This window comes from Chiloscyllium plagiosum, unplaced genomic scaffold (genome assembly GCF_037043375.1).
Source record: "Chiloscyllium plagiosum isolate Xiang-an unplaced genomic scaffold, Cpla_swu_hap1 HiC_scaffold_1, whole genome shotgun sequence".
Lineage (NCBI taxonomy): Eukaryota > Metazoa > Chordata > Chondrichthyes > Orectolobiformes > Hemiscylliidae > Chiloscyllium > Chiloscyllium plagiosum.
The window spans coordinates 73524520-73542588 of NW_028270139.1; the positions used below are offsets into that span (position 1 = coordinate 73524520).

The following is an 18069-nucleotide window of genomic DNA, read 5'->3' on the forward strand; positions in this document are numbered from 1 at the left end:
TGATTCTAAAGGGAGTGTATGAGCAGAGGTGTGTATGTGCACAGGTCATCAAGTGTGGCAGGGCAAGTGGAGAGATCCTGGGCTTCATTAACAGGGACAAGAGCAAGGAGGTGATACTGAACTTCCACAAATCACTTGTTAGACCTCAGCTGGAGCATTGTGTACAGTTCTGGGCAAATAAGAGGATGTGAATGCATTGGACAGAATACAGAACAGATTTGCAAAAATGGAGGACAGATAGAAGACGTTGAGATTGTTTAACTTGGAGAATGGTCTGAGGGGACATCAGTTTTCAAAATCACAAAGGGTCTGGATAGATTGGATCGAAGAACTTATTTCCATTTGTAAAAGAATGGTGAATGAGAGGATACATATTTAAAGTGATTTATAAAATAGCAAATAGAATTAAGGAGAATCAAAAGGGTTTTTATAAATATATTAAAGACAAAGGGGTAACTCGGGAGAGAATAAGGCCCCTCAAAGATCAACAAGGTGGCCTTTGTGTGGAGCCACAGACAATGGGGGAGATACTCAATGAATATTTTGCATCAGTATTTACTGTGGAAAAGGATATGGAAGATATAGACTGTAGGGAAATAGATGGTGACATCTTGCAAAACGTCCAGATTACAGAGGAGGAAGTGCTGGATGTCTTGAAACGGGTAAAGGTGGATAAATCCCCAGGACCTGATCAGATGTACCCAAGAACTCTGTGGGAAGCCAGAGAAGTGATTGCTGGGCCTCTTGCTGAGATATTTGTATCATCGATAGTCACAGGTGAGGTGTCGGAAGACTGGAGGTTGGCTAACGTGGTGCCACTGTTTAAGAAGGGCGGTAAAGACAAATCAGGGAACTATAGACCAGTGAGCCTGACCTCGGTGGTGGGCAAGTTGTTGGAGGGAATCCTGAGGGACAGGATGTACATGTATTTGGAAAGGCAAGGGCTGATTAGGGATAGTCAACATGGCTTTGTGCGTGGGAAATCATGTCTCACAAACTTGATTGAGTTTTTTGAAGAAGTAACAAAGAAGATTGATGAGGGCAGAGCAGTAGGTGTGATCTATATGGACTTCAGTAAGGCGTTCGACAAGGTTCCCCATGGGAGACCGATTAGCAAGGTTAGATCTCATGGAATACAGGGAGAACTAGTCATTTGGATACAGAACTGGCTCTAAGGTAGAAGACAGAAGGTGGTGATGGAGGGTTGTTTTTCAGACTGGAGGCCTGTGATCAGTGGAGTGCCACAAGGATCGGTGCTGGGCCCTCTACTTTTTGTCATTTACATACATGATTTGGATGTGAGCATAAGAGGTACAGTTAGTAAGTTTGCAGATAACACCAAAATTGGAGGTGTAGTGGACAGCGAAGAGGGTTACCTCAGATTACAACAGGATCTGGACCAGATGGGACAATGGGCTAAGAAGTGGCAGATGGAGTTTAATTCAGATAAATGTGAGGTGCTGCATTTTGGGAAAGCAAATCTTAGCAGGACTTATACACTTAATGATAAAGTCCTAGGGAGTGTTGCTGAGCAAAGAGACCTTGGAGTGCAGGTTCATAGCTCCTTGAAAGTGGAGTCGCAGGTAGATAGGATAGTGAAGAAGGCGCTTGGTATGCTTTCCTTTATTGGTCAGAGTATTGAGTACAGAAGTTGGGAGGTCATGTTGCAGCTGGACAGGACATTGGTTAGGCCACTGTTGGAATATTGCATGCAATTCTGGTCTCCTTCCTATCAGAAAGATGTTGTGAAACTTGAAAGGGTTCAAAAAAGATTTACAAGGATGGAGGATTTGAGCTATAGGGAGAGGCTGAACAGGCTGGGGCTGTTTTCCCTGGAGCATTGGAGGCTGAGGGGTGACCTTGTAGAGGTTTACAAAATTATGAGGGGCATGGATAGGATAAATAGACAAAGTCTTTTCCCTGGGGTCGGGGAGTCCAGAACTAGAGGGCATAGGTTTAGGGTGAGAGGGGAAAGATATAAAAGAGACCTAAGGGGCAACTTTTTCACACAAAGGGTGGTGTGTGTATGGAATGAGTTGCCAGAGGAAGTGGTGGAGGCTGGTACAATTGCAACATTTAAGAGGCATTTGGATGGGTATATGAATAGGAAGGGTTTGGAGGGATATGGGCCTGGAGTTGGCAGATAGGACTAGATTGGGTTGGGATATCTGGTCGGCATGGACAGGTTGGACCGAAGGGTCTGTTTCAATGCTGTACATCTCTATGACTCTATATGATTCAAAAAACAACTTTTTTCACACAGCGAGTGGTTCAGAGCTGGAATACGCTACCTGGAAGTGTGGTGGAGGCAGGTTCAATTGGGACATTCGAGAGGGTATTAGATGACTAGCTGAGTAGAAACAATGTGCAAGAGCCCAGGGAAAGATCACCAGGTGATAATGCTCATTAGGGAGTCAGTACAGATGCCATGGGCTGAATGGCCTCCACTGTGCTGTGATTCTGTGACAGTTTTCTGGTTGGGACAGTTTGCTGAAGCGATGTGAACAGAAACTGGAAAGATTGTTGGGCTGAGGGTCAGGTTTGTGACTTGAGACGCCTGGGTTCACAACCACCTCACTCTGTGCCAGTGTTAGTGCTGGAACTGAACTGGAGGAAAGGCAGAGTCCCATTCAGACAACGTCCTGGGATGATAGGGGCAGTGCAGAGATAAGTACCATCCAGAGTCCTGGACCCAAGATTCCTCATGGACAAGCGCTCACTGCAGGAACCTGCCACTTGCTACCCCTGGGTTTGACAAGAAGCTGGGTGAGAGGAATTGGAATTGTAACATTTCAACTTGGCATCCTGTAGGGTGCTTTCACTCAGCTGGGGCAAAAACATTTAAGTTGGGACAGAGTACAAGACGGTTTTACATTATTTTATTGCAAAAATATACTTTATTCATAAAAAAATGTAAGTGTATATACACAGGTACTGAAGCAGTTGTGTACCGTCTTGGCATAAAAGGAAAAACAGACTGGAATTTGACATTTAATGGAGTTGTAAAACCAAAGGCATTTCCTACACTTGCAGCTCACTAATTACATAGATTTGAGGCAACGTCTTTCTAATCTTCTGTTCAAAGAGGATTTCACATGAATGCACTCTACAGTGGGATCGGACTGTGCCTGCCCTGGTACCAGGGCCAGAGAGGTGAAAGTAAATTCTCGCTGTCATTTTAATAAAAGCGCATGATGGCATTTTGTTAAATTTCCGATTCTACCAAACATTTGAATGAAAGTTTTAAATACTGATGTTATTATTTCGGAAGTGAATTTGTATTAATCGAGATAATGACAAGTATTCCTTGGCTAGACGTTAGGATTATTGCCAGTAACTGTCAACACGTGATATTTAAAATAGGATTAAAATTTACCGACATTACAATTTAAAATTTACCAACACTACCATTTAGAAATAGATTTGGAGCTAATCGGAGTCCCTCGCGGTTTTGGAATTGAGGGAGTTTTTGCCTTTTTTATGGTGTTTCACTCATTCCTGATTTTTACATCCAAAGCAACTACCTTTCTGATGCTCTCTGGGGATATGGACAGAGCCTGCAGCAACGTAATTTCGTTCCCTTCAATTCGTGAACGCGGAGGCATTGATCTTCCGCACAGTACCTTCCCTCAGAACGAGCGGGGAAACGGAATCTCTCCCTCCCTCCCTCCCTCTCTGCAGTCCCTCCCTGCTCTGGGGTTTAGGATGAAAGAGCTGGAGAACAAAACGGCCGGCGAATACAATTAAATCAGGACAATAAAGAATAACTCTCGGGTAAAGGATTCTGTGACTGCAGGCTGGTTGCCTCTCGGTGTTTGAGTTGGTGTCCTCTCGGGCAGACTGGCACAGTCACTGGTTAGTGGGGCACACAGAGCATGGGGACATTGCACTGAGAGACTCGGTCAAACTGAGCTTCCCCAATCTGTCCCAGGCTTTCACATCTCAGCGCATCCTCCCTGTCTCTTCAAGACAGAACTTGGTACCAAATCTAATACCTGAGACTCCGTCGCAATTTGTTGGCTTGTTTTATTTTTTGCGAAATGAAGCAGAGTAACTGGGAAACCAGCAGGAGCCAGGAGTTGTTGGGACAGAGGGAGCCTTTTTTTTAAAGAAGATGCTAATCACCTTTCTTGGTCCTCACTCCAATTTGATGGAGAGCTCTCGGCTCACCAATAAAATCCCACTGGAAGAAACCATTGACTGCAGTTTTGCCGGGAGAGGAGATCTGGACTGTGCTCCTATAAATACTGCCGGGAGAGGAGCTGGGAGTGTGTGCACCGTCAGTGAGATGGAAAACTACACTTCAGCAGGAAATGTGACCTGGGAAGCTGCAACTTCCTCGGCGACGTTGAATCTCAGTGACTCGGAGAACAGCACTGCTGGAGACTTCAGCAATGTGACTGGCCTGGAGGTGACCATCGCTTGGAGCCATGCAGCTGCATCCCCGGGTGAGGTTGACGCTGCCCCGGGTTCCCGGGCTGCCTGGGAGCCGCTGCTCAGCCAAGGCATCAATGTGCTGGTGGCGGGGCTCCTGAGCATCACCATGTTGGGGCTGGGCTGCACCGTGCAGCCCCGCCAGCTCGGGCAGCACCTCCGCAGCCCCGTGGCTGTGCTGCTCGGCGCCACCTCCCAGTTTGTGGTCATGCCCCTGCTCGCTTTCCTCTTGGCCTTGGTGTTCTCTCTGGGAGAGGTGGCTGCCACCGCGGTGCTGCTGTGTGGCTGCTGTCCCGGGGGAACCCTCTCCAACATCCTGTCTCTGCTGGTCCACGGAGACATGAACCTCAGGTGAGCAGCCCTTCCTGCAGCCAGGCCCTCCAGCTCACCCCCACCCTCACTCCCTCCATCTGCTCAGATTGCCCGGAGCAACGTGAGCTAAAAGAAGGAAAGCTTTCAAACATTCCCAAACGGCTTGGGATTGGGAGCGGCAATGTCCCAGTTAGGGCCAGCCTCTGGCCTCACAGCCCGTCAGGAACGGACCACATCATCTCCCTGTTACTGGGACTGGGTCTCCAGGGCAAAAGAGTGGAATCAGGGGAATTATCAATGAGGAGTGAAGGTGAGGGAGTGAAGTGAAGGTGAGGGAGTGGAGGGGAGGGAGAATGAGGGAGGGGAGGGAGAGGATGAGTGGAGCTGAGGGAGAATGAGGGTAGAAACCGGGGAGAGTGAGGGAGAATGAGAAGTGCAGGGGAGAGCGAGTGAGGGACGGGAGTAAGGGGAGATGCAGAAGTGAAGGAGCGTGGAGGGATGGGCAGGCTGAAAAGGTTAACCAGATGGTGGAGATGAGTTACAGTACAAGGTCTCCTTTGTGGCAGAGATAGTGCTGCTTGGCTCCAGTTGCTGTGAGTGGAGAATGATAGTGTAGACCAAGTGAATAAACTGTGGTGCTGCACACTGACCTGATGCTGTACTCCTAACTGCATTGTTCAGTCTAATTAGTTTTGTCCTTTCCCTTTATTTTAGCATAATCATGACTATCTCCTCCACACTTCTGGCCCTGCTGCTGATGCCCTTGTGTCTATGGATTTACAGCCGAGCCTGGATTAATACCCCTGTCGTTCAGCTCATGCCTTTCGGGGCAATAATTCTTACTCTCTGTGGAACTTTAATTCCGATTGGGTTGGGGGTCTTCATCAGATACAGATACAATAGAGCAGCAGACTTCCTCCTAAAGGTACAGTGACTGGAAAGGTGAAACTTTGTTGAGATTGTTTGAAACCATCCTTTTTTTATTCATACTGTGCAAAATCTGGTCAAAGATTTTGACTTCTTCTGAATAACACAGGTATTGCAGTAAATTGTATGAAATCCAAAAAATGGATCAGAGTCATTAAAGATAATTTGATTATGAACATTGACAAAACCATTTTTTTAATATATATATAATGACATTTAAAGTTTTGACTTGCAACAGAACTGATGTCACATTGACAATCTCATCCTGAGCAGACTCCATTAGATATTCATTCAGTCAGCACAGTTACACAATAATTTTTATACAGGTGTTTTAACTGAATATGTAAATGGTTTTTCTAGAATTTGCTCACATTTTAATAATTTTTCTTTTCAAAGTATTGCCAGTCAAAATGCACATCATAAGGCTCCAGTCTCTCGCAACGTCATTTACAAAACACAAGACAAACAGATCTGACAATAATTGGACTCTTACAGGTCTATTAAAAAAAACTGGGCTTGTGTTGAACAATGAGAATAAAAATGACAAATTAACAAACAAGTGATATCAGAAATAAAAATCAGAACCACTATAAACTCCGAGCAGATCATATAGTAAATGCAGATAGAACATGCCAACTTATGTTTAGGGTGTGAACCCTTCAAAAGCAGATTTGGCCAGTTGCACTCTCAGTCTGCTTGCCTTACTGGGAGGGAATTACACTTGTACATTTGGATAAAAGTGAAATGTTTAACTCAACAGCTGATGTTTCATTTTGGAAAGAGTATACCATATAATTTGTTTTGTAATAAAATTAAAGTATTCTTGTTTTATAAGGTATCCAGAGATCGAAAAGACCATTTCAGACATGTCTTCACATTTAACTAGGGGTTTGTACTCACCTTGTGTAAAGATTAAGTCGTGTGAGAAAGCACTTTAGCAATATTTCTATGACTATAACTGTAGTTCTCTATTAACCTCCTTCAAATGAGTGCCATGTAGGGTCTCAATCACAGTTTTCTAATACAAAAGTCTAATATTTTAAATGAAAATAAAGATTTAAAGATAATAGACAATAGGTGCAGGAGTAGGCCATTCTGCCTTTTAAGCCAACACCACCATTCATTGTGATCATGGCTGATCATCCTCAATCAGTAACCTGTTCCTGCCTTATCCCCATAACCCTTGATTCCACTATCCTTAAGAGCTCTATCCAACTCTTTCTTGAAAGTATCCAGAGACTTGGCCTCCACAGCCTTCTGGGGCAGAGCATTCCACACACCCACCACTCTCTGGGTGAAGAAGTTTCTCCTCATCTCTGTCTTAAATGGTCTACCCCTTATTTTTAAACTTTGTCCTCTGGTTCGGGACTCACCCATCAGCGGAAACATGCTTCCTGCCTCCAGAGTGTCCAATCCTTTAATAATCTTATAGGTCTCAATCAGATCCCCTCTCAGCCTTCTAAACTCAAGCGTATACAAGCACAGTCGCTCCAATCTTTCAGCATGAGAGAGTCCCGCCATTTCGGGAATTGACCTTGTGAACCTACGCTGCACTCCCTCAATAGCCAGAATGTCTTTCCTCAAATTTGGAGACCAAAACTGCGCACAATATTCCAGGTGCGGTCTCACCAGGGCCCTGTACAGCTGCAGAAGGACCTCTTTGCTTCTATACTCAATTCCTCTTGTTATGAAGGCCAGCATGTTATTAGCCTTCTTCACTGCCTGCTGTACCTGCATGCTTACCTTCATTGACTGGTGTACAAGAAAACCTAGATCTCGTTGCACTGCCCCTTTACCTAACTTGACTCCACTTAAGTAGTAATTTGCCTTCCTGTTTTTGCCATCAAAGTGGATAACCACACATTTATCTACATTAAACTGCATCTGCCATACATCCGTCCACTCACCTAGCCTGTCCGGGTCACCCTGTATTCTCCTAACATCCTCCTCACATTTCACCCTGCCACCCAGCTTTGTGTCATCAGCAAATTTGCTAATATCACTTTTAATACCTTCATCTATATCATTAATGTACATTGTAAAAAGCTGTGGTCCCAGCACTGATCCCTGCGGCACACCCACTGGTCACCGCCTGCCATTCCGAAAGGGAACTACTCTTTGTTTTTTGTCAGCCAACCAATTTTCAATCCATGTCAATATTTTGCCCCTAATACCATGTACCCTAATTTTGCTCACTAACTTCCTATGTGAGACTTTATCAAAGGCTTTCTGAAAGTCCAGGTATACTACATCCACTGGTCCATCTTCAGAGTTACATCCTCAAAAAATTCCAGAAGATTAGTCAAGCATGATTTCCCCTTCATAAATCCATGCTAACTCTGACGTATCCTGTTACTACTATAATGTTATTACTTTTCTCACTGCTATGAAATACCAAGAAAACCAATCAATTTTCTGCTAATGAACAGAGTACCAGTACAGTTGGTGGCACTCTGGCCTCTGACTCAGATGGCTGTGAGTTCGTAAGCAATGATCAGATTGTCTATATAATCTATGCTGACCTTTCAATGCAGTTTTGCTGTCCTTTAGATTGATTTAGAGAGATACAGTCTATTTCTGTGATTCAAGTGAATTTTAAAATCTCACAACACTTTACTATCTTAATTATTAAGATATATAATTATTGTAAAAGAACAATATGCACCACAACTCACATGTCTTTGAGGCGTGTTCTTTTAGTCTGAGCTTATTGAACGTAAATGGCAAGATATATATTCAGATCAATGCAGTAAACGGTGGCGCAAAACTGCAAGTTTTCTTCCTGTGATGAGAATACTCGGATGAAATTTTGGTTGGAGATTTATTTATTTTATTTCCATTTGGGTAAACTGAATTTCCACCTTCTGTAAAATATTTCAAATGCAGATTTCAGTTCTGGATGATATTATGAAATGTTTGCTTCATTACATCATTTGGTTTTTTTTATTGTTGTCATTCTCTCTTTTTCTATTATATCAAAAGGTTTATAATTTGCCTCAATTTAGTATTAAAAAGTCTGGTAAATGTTGCCATTTGCTTTTTGTGAGTGTAAGTTTGAAGAGCAAAAATTAAATATGGTCCAAGTAAATATTTTACAGACCACAGGATAGAAGCTCTCAAATTTCATTTGGCAATAGAAGTGAAGATTTGTAGATTCAAATTACTTTTAATTAATACTTCTGTCTCCTTGATCAAGAAAGATTATATAGAACCATAGTGAGATCACACCTGGAACACTGTGTGTAGGTTAGTCTTCAGACCTCAGGAAGGATGGAGCGAATATATGGTTACAATTCATTAGGTGGATTCCTAAAATGTCCTCTGGGAAGGGGTTTAGTAGATGAGGCCCATACCTTCTAGAATTTAAAAGAATGAGGGAGGATCCTATTGAAACATACATTATAACATTATTATGAGCCTGACGGAGAAGATTCTGAGAGGTGTTTTCCCTGGCAGGAGAGTCTAGACTGAGGATCACTTTCCCAGAATAAGGGGTCAGTCCCTTATTTGTTTAAGTATTTCACTCATTCTCTTGGAGTTTATATAGCAGTCATGGTTATGGGTCTTTAGTATTAATACTAAATCCTATTGAATGTTATACTCTGGAGTTTATATGATCGATCAATATTTTTGTAGTTTGGGAAATGCATTGTTTGGGTCGCCAATCATTGCCAATGTGCCTTATATCTTGTTGTTCACTTGAATCAGTCCTACATATTGTCTTCTAACTTGAATTTTGAAGTAAGTTTTATTTGATTGATTCAAATCTCGCATTAAACAAAGCTTTTCTTCTTTTCACATATTTGTATTACTTTTCAAATAAACTCTTTTGCTCCCAATTCTGACCTGATAGGCTTTCACTCATTTCTGACGTTAGCTTTATCCCATCAGAACAGATTGATGTATGACTTTCTCGTTAGGTTGGATTATGTAATTAATTGCTGAGGTGATTGTTTCACATGTAAACTTTTGCTCAGATTTCTAGCTTTTTTAAAAATAGTGTAAACATCTGATCTTCTGAAATCCAATCCTCTACAATATGCCTATATGTTGTAGTGTTAGATCCACATTCTGAAAGTGCACCCACACAACCACATTTACCATCTAAAACAAATAATTACAGCTAACATTTCTACAGTGTGTTCTGGTTTCACAGATGATAAGGAACATCCCCATAAGGAATATTACCATTTTACAACCAAAATGTATGTGCTGCTAATGTCTGTTCCCTCACACAACCTCTTTTCTAAGCATCGTGGCAAACCTACATCAAGTTCAAAAGCTAAAACTTGTAATTTTCAGTATTTAAGACCAGGAGTGGGATATTTACCCCTCCAGCCTGTTCCAACATTCAGTGAGATTGCAGCTGACCTGTGAACTAACTCCATGCCTTTGTCTATATTTGCTAATACCTTTGTTTTATATCAATCTCAGATTTAAAATGAACAATTGATCAAACATTAATTTCCATTTGTGAAAGAAAATTCCAAATGTCTGTAACAAGGTTTTCCTCATTTCACTCTTTAAAGGAATGGCTGTCGTTTTAGATTATGTCCCCCTCACTTTCTTTGATTCCTTTAATATCTTGAAAACTTCAACTAAGATGTCTTAATGTAGTAAATTCCAGATATGTTTTCTTTTCATGGGATGTGGATGTCACTGGCTTGGCCACTTTTTGCTACTTGTCCATCAGAATCATAGAATCATGGAAGCAGGCCCATCAAGTACACACTGCACCTCTAAAGGGTATCCTAACCAGACCCAACCACCTACCCTATTCCTGTAACCCTGCATTTCCCATGGCCAATCCACTGAACCTGTACATCTTTGGACTGTGAGAGGAAAGCCATGCAGACATGGGGAGAATGTACAATCTCCACACACAAGGGTGGAATTAAACCTGGGGTCCCTCGCATTGTGAGGCAAGCAGTGCTAACCACTGAGTCACCATATCACCCAGGAAGTTTGAGATGAATCACCTTTTTGAACTGTTGCAGCCTATATGCTATTAGGAAGGGAGTTCCAGGATTTTGACCCAGCTATGGTAAAGAAATGGTGATATATTTCCAGGTCGTGATGCTGTGTGGCTATGAGCAAAACATCCGATTCTAAGTTTCTGTTGTCCTTGTCCTTCTAGATAGTAGAGGTCATGCTTTTGAATGTGTCAATGAAAGGGGTTTATGTAGATGGTACACATTGCTGCAATTATACACCAAAGTGGAGGAAATGAATATATAAGATGATGAATGAGGTGTTGATCAAACAATTGCTTTATTTTTGATTATGTCAAGCCTGATAATTGTTGTTGGAACCAGGCAAGTGGAGAATATTCTATCAAACACCTGAATTATGACTTATGGACAGGTTTTGGAGAGTAAGGAAGTGAGTTACTTGCAGAGAGTCCCTGTCTTTGACCTACTCTTGCAGCCACAATATTAATGACTAGTCCACTTAAGTTTCTGGTCAATAGATGTTAATTGCAGAGGATTTAGCAACGATAACATAATAGCAAGCTAGATTCTTTCTTACTGGAGATGGTGGTTTATTGACTCTTGCCTAAATGTTTCTGGATCTCATTACATATTGACACAAACATCTTCAATATATAAGGAACCATGAATGATACTGAACACTGTACGTTGACAGAAAATTTTCCCAATTCTGATCTGATGGTGAAGGAAAGGTGAAGCACCTGAAGTTGGTTAGGCTGAGGATATTATGCTGAGAAACTCCTGCAGAGCTATCCTGTAATTCAGTTGATTAGTCTTAAACATTCACAAAGATTTTCTTTGTACCAGGCATTAATCCAACCAGTGGAGTAATACCTGCACTGACTCGCTGTCACACTTAGTCAAAAACTGCTTTAATGTCATCACTTTGCTGATTATCAAGAGTAAACTGACTGGGATATGAATGGGCTAGATTGGATTTGACCATTCTCTTACAGACAGGATATACTTGGGTAATTTTTATACATTATCACACATAAATGGTAATATTGAAGTTTTACTGGAACAGTTTGATAAAGGGTATGGAGTTATGGAGCATAAGTCTTAAGTACTCCAGTTAGGGTATTGTCAGCTCCTATAGCCAATGCAGCACCAATGCCTTTTGCTGTTTCTTTGAGATCACATGGAATGAACAAATTGGGTGAAGACTGGAACAAACTCAGTGAATACTGATAAACTCAAGAAATTTGGTACCATCTGCTGAGAGAGAAACAAAGTGAAGACTTTGAGTCTGGTATTATTCTTAGTCATATCAGACTTGAAATGTTTACTGTTTTTCTCTCCACAGCTACTGTCGGACCTGCTGAGTTTCTCCAACAATTTTCATGCTTGTTTCAGATTTCCCGCATCTGCAGTGTTTTGCTTTTATTCTGGGTGAAGCTGAGCATTTGTGATGACTTTTACTTCAGGAGGTCAACTGCATGGCATTTCCAGCTGAAAATCATTGCAAATAATTTGGCCTGATCTTTTCCCTTTTGGCACTTCAATGAGGATGGGGGTACTTGTGAACTCTCCTGGTTAGTTGTTTAACTATCCATTAAACTCCTGATTGAATGTTGTAGGACTGTAGAGTTTAGATGTGATCTGTTGGTTTTGGGATCGTTTTGCTCAATGCATTACATGATACTTTCCGTTTGGTATACCTCATTGTGTTGTAGCTTCACCAGTTTGACACCACATTTTTTAGTATGCCTGGTGCATCCTCTAGTTTGCTATCCTATATTCCTCATTGAACTGGAATTGATTCCCTGGTTTTATGGTAATGGCAATATGATGTGCACAGTGGACCATGCGATAATGGATTCTTGACCAACAGCACCTCATTGATGTCCAGTTTTCAGCGACTAGACCTATCCTGAATTTATCCCAATTAGCACAGTGATAATGTCCCACAGCTCAATGGATAGTATCCTCAACATGATGGTGAAATTTTGTCTCCACAAAGTACTTCAGGAGGACGCAGAGTTTGATCATCCACTTCCATCATTACTGTCATGAACAGACACATCTGCAACAGGCAGATTGGCGAAGCTGATGCCAAGTAAGCTTTTCTTCATGTTGGATCCCTTACCAACTACCAAACGTCCAGTGTAGCAGATATGTCACACATACATAGTGTACAGCTTGAAAACAGACCCTTTGGTTCAACTTATCCATGCTGACCAGATATTCTAAATTAATCTCGCACCATTAACCAGCATTTGGCCCATATCCCTCAAACTCTTTCTATTCATGTACCCATCCAGATGACTTTTAAATATTGTAATTATTCCAGCTTCCACCATTTCCTCTTGCAGCACGTTCCATACACGCACCACTCTCAGCGTGAAAAAGTTGCCCCTTAAATCCTTTTTAAATCTTTCCCCTCTCACCATAAATCTAAGTCCTCTACATTTGAACTCCCCTACACTGGGAAAAAGACCTTGACTATTCACCCTATCCAAGCCCTTCATGATTTTATAAACCTCTATAAGGTCACCCCTCAGCCTCCAACGCACCAGGGAAAACACCCAAGCCTATTCAGTCTCTCCCTAGAGCACAAACCCTACAATCTAGGCAATATCTTGTAAATCTTTTCTGGAGCCTTTCAAGTTTAACATCTTTCCTAAAGCAGGGAGACCAAAATTGAACACAATGGTCCAAAACTGGACTAACCAGTGTCCTGTACAGCTGCAACATGACATCCCAACTCATATACTCAATGCACTGAACAATAAAGGCAAGTGTACTCAATGCATTCTTCACTACCCTGTCTACCTGTGATTCCATCTTCAACGAACCCCTTCAGTCAGTAGTTGTGCTACTGAGCCGCTGTTAGTAATAGGTAATGGTCTGATGGAACTATGTCGCTGATGGGGGTCAGCATTAATTGCCTAACACTAATGTGGCTTGCTGTTGCCACATCAGATGGCAATTATGAGTCAACTGTGTTGCTGTGGGTCTGGAGTCACATGTTGATGAGATTGGGAAAGGACGGTAGAGTTTCACCCTCTAAAGGACATTTGTGAACCTGATAGATTTTCACAACAATGATACTTTCACCATCCCGTCACTGAGATGGTTTTCGATTTCAGATTTATTAAGAGAATTTACATTCCAGCAGCAACAACTTGAAATGACATTGACCAGTTCTGATATTATCACCACATCCCCATCTCTGCCACTTGTGCTCTGGTCATCTGGTATGAAGGCATTGCTCCATAAAGCTTTGTTGGTTTTATTTTATGTCTGTTTCACATTTTAATGATCTGTATACAAAACTTCAAAATCACATTAAAAACTCCCACTATTTCTAGCTTTGTACCATTTAGAATGTCTTTCTTCTTTTTAAGTCCAAAGCAGCTGATATCACATTTAGAAAATAGTTGCCTCTCAGTCCCTTTTAAATCATTCCCTTCTCACCTTAAACCTATGGTCTCTCTTTTTTTATTCCCCGACCCTGGGAAAATAACCTTGACTATTCACCCCATCCGTGCCACTCATGATTTTATAAACCTCTAAAGGTCCCCCCCTCAGCCTCTGACGCTCCAGGGAAAATGGCCCCAGCCTATTCAGCCTCTGTCTATAGCTCAAACCCCCCAATCTGAGTAACGTTCTTGTAAATGTTTTCTGTTTCACAGCATCTTTCCTAAAGCAGGGAGACCAGAGCTGAATGCAATATTCCAAACGTGGCCTAACCAGTGTCCTGTACAGCCGCAACATGACCTCCTGACTCCTATACTCAATGCACTAACCGAAAAAAGGCAAGCATGCTGAATGCCTTCTTCACTACCCTGTCTACCAGTGATTCCACCTTCAAGGAACCTCTTCAGGACTCAGTCAGTAGTTGTGCTACTGAGCCATTGTTAATAACAGGTAATGAAGTCCCAACCAGTGCTTCTTCCAACATGGAGGAGAGCACTTGGGGAGAGTGGTAAACAGCAGGAGGTTTCCCTGCTCAATACATGAGCAACCGGCTCTTCTCACCCACATGAGTATCACTGTCCTGTAACCTCTATCTTTCAGTCCCAATGACAAGATAGACCTAGGCTTCCAAGTCATTTTGAAGTCCCATTATTTCTAGGTTTGTACCAGTTAGAAAGTCTTTTCTTTTTCGTTGCAAAGTGGCTGATATCACGTTTAGAAAACAGCTGTAAAAATGTTTAAATTAATAAGGGATGTAGAATTTGTATAGGGCGCACTTATTTATTTAACTATTCCTTGTCTAGGTTTCTCTATGGTCCTTGATGGTCACTCTGATAATCCTCTTCATCCTCACTGGCACCTTACTGGGACCTGACCTGCTCGCCAATATCCCGGCTTCTGTGTATTATGTAGCTGTCCTGATGCCCTTCGCTGGCCACGTTGCCGGTTATGGTTTGGGTGCGCTCTTCAATTTGCCTCCTAACTGTAAAAGGACTGTTTCTTTGGGGACCGGATGTCAAAATGTCCAACTTTGCACAGCCATCCTGAAATTAGCTTTCCCTCCCCAGGTAATTGGCGGTATCTACATGTTCCCGCTACTCTATGCCTTATTCCAAGCGACAGAAGCTGGCCTTTTTGTTCTGGGATATAAAATCTACACAAGGAACGTGACGCCCAGGGAGAAGCCAGCAGATCTAGATGATGACACGGACATTTCCTACAAGAAACTCAAAGAGGAAGAGGTTATTGACTCATCTTACGGAGCTGTTAGTGAGAGTGAACAACACGCTGTTATAATGGAACCTACTATCAGCGAGTCGCGAATGTGAAAGGGGACTGTAAGAAACCGGAATAGGAATGGTTGCTGGTTGCCAATCCCTTCAATTGATCGTTAGCTCCAACACTTTCACGTGCTCTGTGCAATCTCGTTTTCCTGTCTTGGGGGGAAATGAGAATAAATTGCTTTAATTTTAAAATTCAATCAATGAGTGCAAATGTCAATTATTTTATTAGCGTTGGGCTAATTTTAGCGAAACAGTGACATTCTAGGACAACATGTATCCAAATACTTTAGCGGGTAAATTCAAACCTGTTGGTGTTTAAATTAAGAACTGTAAGGAAACGTGATCAGTGTTCACTTACTTCGAAACTAGCAGAGACCCGCAAAGTAATTTGCATTTCCTCTACAGTAATTGAAGCCACATGAAATCACATTGTTTCTTTCAGATTACCATGTGTTGTTCGCTCATTGCTAATAAAAGTCCCCGAAAGCCATGAGTGAAGCGTGTTAAATTGATTTAATAGATTCAACTAGTGGGTTTCTTTTTAAATATTCTGACTGGGTGGACCATATAAATAAAGCCACGGGGATATAGCCTAGGCCGAACATTATGGCTACATTAGGTGAAGATGCGTTTGATTATATTTACTCACCGTACAATCCATATTCTTACCAATACTTGAGCAGCCGACCGAAAGCTTCCAGCTGGAGACCGAGGGGTTACTTGAACAACTACGGTGACCCTGGGGAATATTTTGATAACTATCAGCGGGCTCAGCTCAAAGCGATATTATCCCAGGTGAACCCAAACCTAACACCACGAGTGAGAAAAGCCAACACGAAAGATGTTGGAGTGCAGGTTAACCCCAAGATTGATGCGTCTGTGCAATGTTCCCTGGGCCCCAGAACCCTGCTGACCATAACCATGAGACCAAGGCGCCGGCCCTCCCAGACCCAAGTGCAGGGCAGCCCGGCCAGCATGCCCAGGAATGTGCGCTTCCGGAGGACCATGGCCATTTACTCCCCGATTGTATCCCCCAATCTCAACAGCTTCGTGTCCAGGGGAGGGCCGCGGCAGGCTGCCCGAGAAACACCCGGGAAGCCAGAGCAGCCAGAGGAGGAAGGCGAGCCGGAGGCAGTGAAACAGGAGGAACCGGCCCCAGAGCAGGATGTCCGAGCTGAAGAGAAAGGAGGTGAACCCGCGGACAGTCCGGGCCTTTCAGCCGGAGAGCTGCCTGAAACTCCAGCGGAAAACGGGAACAAGCCGGAGGCTGCAGACCCAGTCCCGAAAACCGGCACAAGCGAGAAACGCTTGAGATTTCAGGTGAGGTTCCCTTTCCCCGGGTCCCAGTCGTTAAATTAGAGAACTCGCCTGCAAATACTCAACAGGCCAGGCAGCATCTGCAGAGGAACAGTTCACCAGCCGAGTAAAGATTCTCTCAGGTCATGTCACTGTCTAAACCAGTCAACTTGGGACAATTAAGAATGACATCTGAAAGAGAACTTTTATTTAAATCGCCAAGAGTTTAACTGCATTTTATAGTGCCCTTTTTAGTAGTAAAATGTCACCAATCGCAAAACCTGTGGGAGATATTGGGACGTTAAACGATTGTCTTTTTCTCTTTGGGTTGAGGTGAATTCAGCGGGCACGGAGTTAAATGCATTTCTGGAAAATGTGCTGGTAGTTAGTTCGGTACGTTGGCTTGCAGTTATTTGGTATGCTGATAACTGAATCCTAAACTTTCATTAGTTCCTGGAGCAGAAATACGGCTATTTCCACTGCAAAGACTGCAGCGCCCGCTGGGAGAGTGCATACGTGTGGTGTGTACAAGGTACTAACAAGGTAAGGGGTCTTTCGCCAATACTTTATTACATATGGTCGCTTAGATTTCTCTAAATCACGAATCTCTTGGACCGTCAGGTCTACTTTAAGCAATTTTGCAGAACCTGCGAGAAGGCCTACAACCCTTACCGTGTGGAGGACATCACCTGTCAAGTAAGTAGCCCAGGAGGAGCACAGCCTGTGTAGACGCTTTAATGAAGAGTGTCCCAGACTTGTTTTTTCCTGCCCATCAGACCTGCAAACAGACAAGATGCACATGTCCCGTCAAAATGCGCCACGTTGACCCGAAGAGACCCCACCGTCAGGATCTCTGTGGGAGATGCAAGGGCAAGCGGCTCTCCTGTGATAGCACTTTCAGCTTCAAATACATCATTTGATTTGGATGGTAGCGTTAATTCCTGCGGGGACTCGAGTTACAGGAACGCAGGAAACTTTATTTTTGTGTTTTTTTGGTTTCGAACATCGCTTAAGAAAATAAAGTGTACAAAAAGCACGCCGGTTTCTCTTGCCTTCACTTCAAATCGAATATTTACTTGTGGTTTAAATATTTGAAGATTTAAAGTCTCTCCTCCACGGCCCTTCTTCCCCCTCCCATTAGCCAGTGTTAAAATGCTCTACAGAAACATTCTGGTTTGTGACTGAAGTTTGAATTTTAGGGACTCTTTAATAGTTACTCCAGCAGTAAAGCACAGACTCGGACGTCTGGATTGAGATTTTCTGGAGGACCTCACGCCTTAATGAGTAGCTGTCTCAAATTAGGATTCCTCCTCTTTGCCATCTGTTTCGAATATTTCATTTTTGACTTCACCCCTTCTATTAAAATGGATTAGAAGCTGGAGTCACTGTATGAACAATAGTGG

General features: G+C 42.8%; 2 protein-coding genes across 2 annotated transcripts; both read left to right on the forward strand.

Moving 5' to 3' along the window:
- The first annotated feature begins 4288 nt into the window (after positions 1-4288).
- slc10a4 (solute carrier family 10 member 4) lies at positions 4289-15849 on the forward strand. The gene is made up of 3 exons (XM_043691343.2): positions 4289-4785; positions 5461-5671; positions 14891-15849. Exons 1-3 carry the CDS (start codon positions 4289-4291, stop codon positions 15413-15415), a joined length of 1233 nt encoding a protein of 410 aa, XP_043547278.2. The 3' UTR covers positions 15416-15849.
- Positions 15850-15976: 127 nt separating this feature from the next.
- On the forward strand, positions 15977-17689 carry zar1 (zygote arrest 1). The gene is made up of 4 exons (XM_043691331.2): positions 15977-16690; positions 17117-17209; positions 17288-17362; positions 17443-17689. The coding sequence occupies exons 1-4, from the start codon at positions 15977-15979 to the stop codon at positions 17584-17586; spliced, it is 1026 nt and encodes a 341-aa protein (XP_043547266.1). The 3' UTR covers positions 17587-17689.
- The last annotated feature ends 380 nt before the right edge of the window (positions 17690-18069 follow it).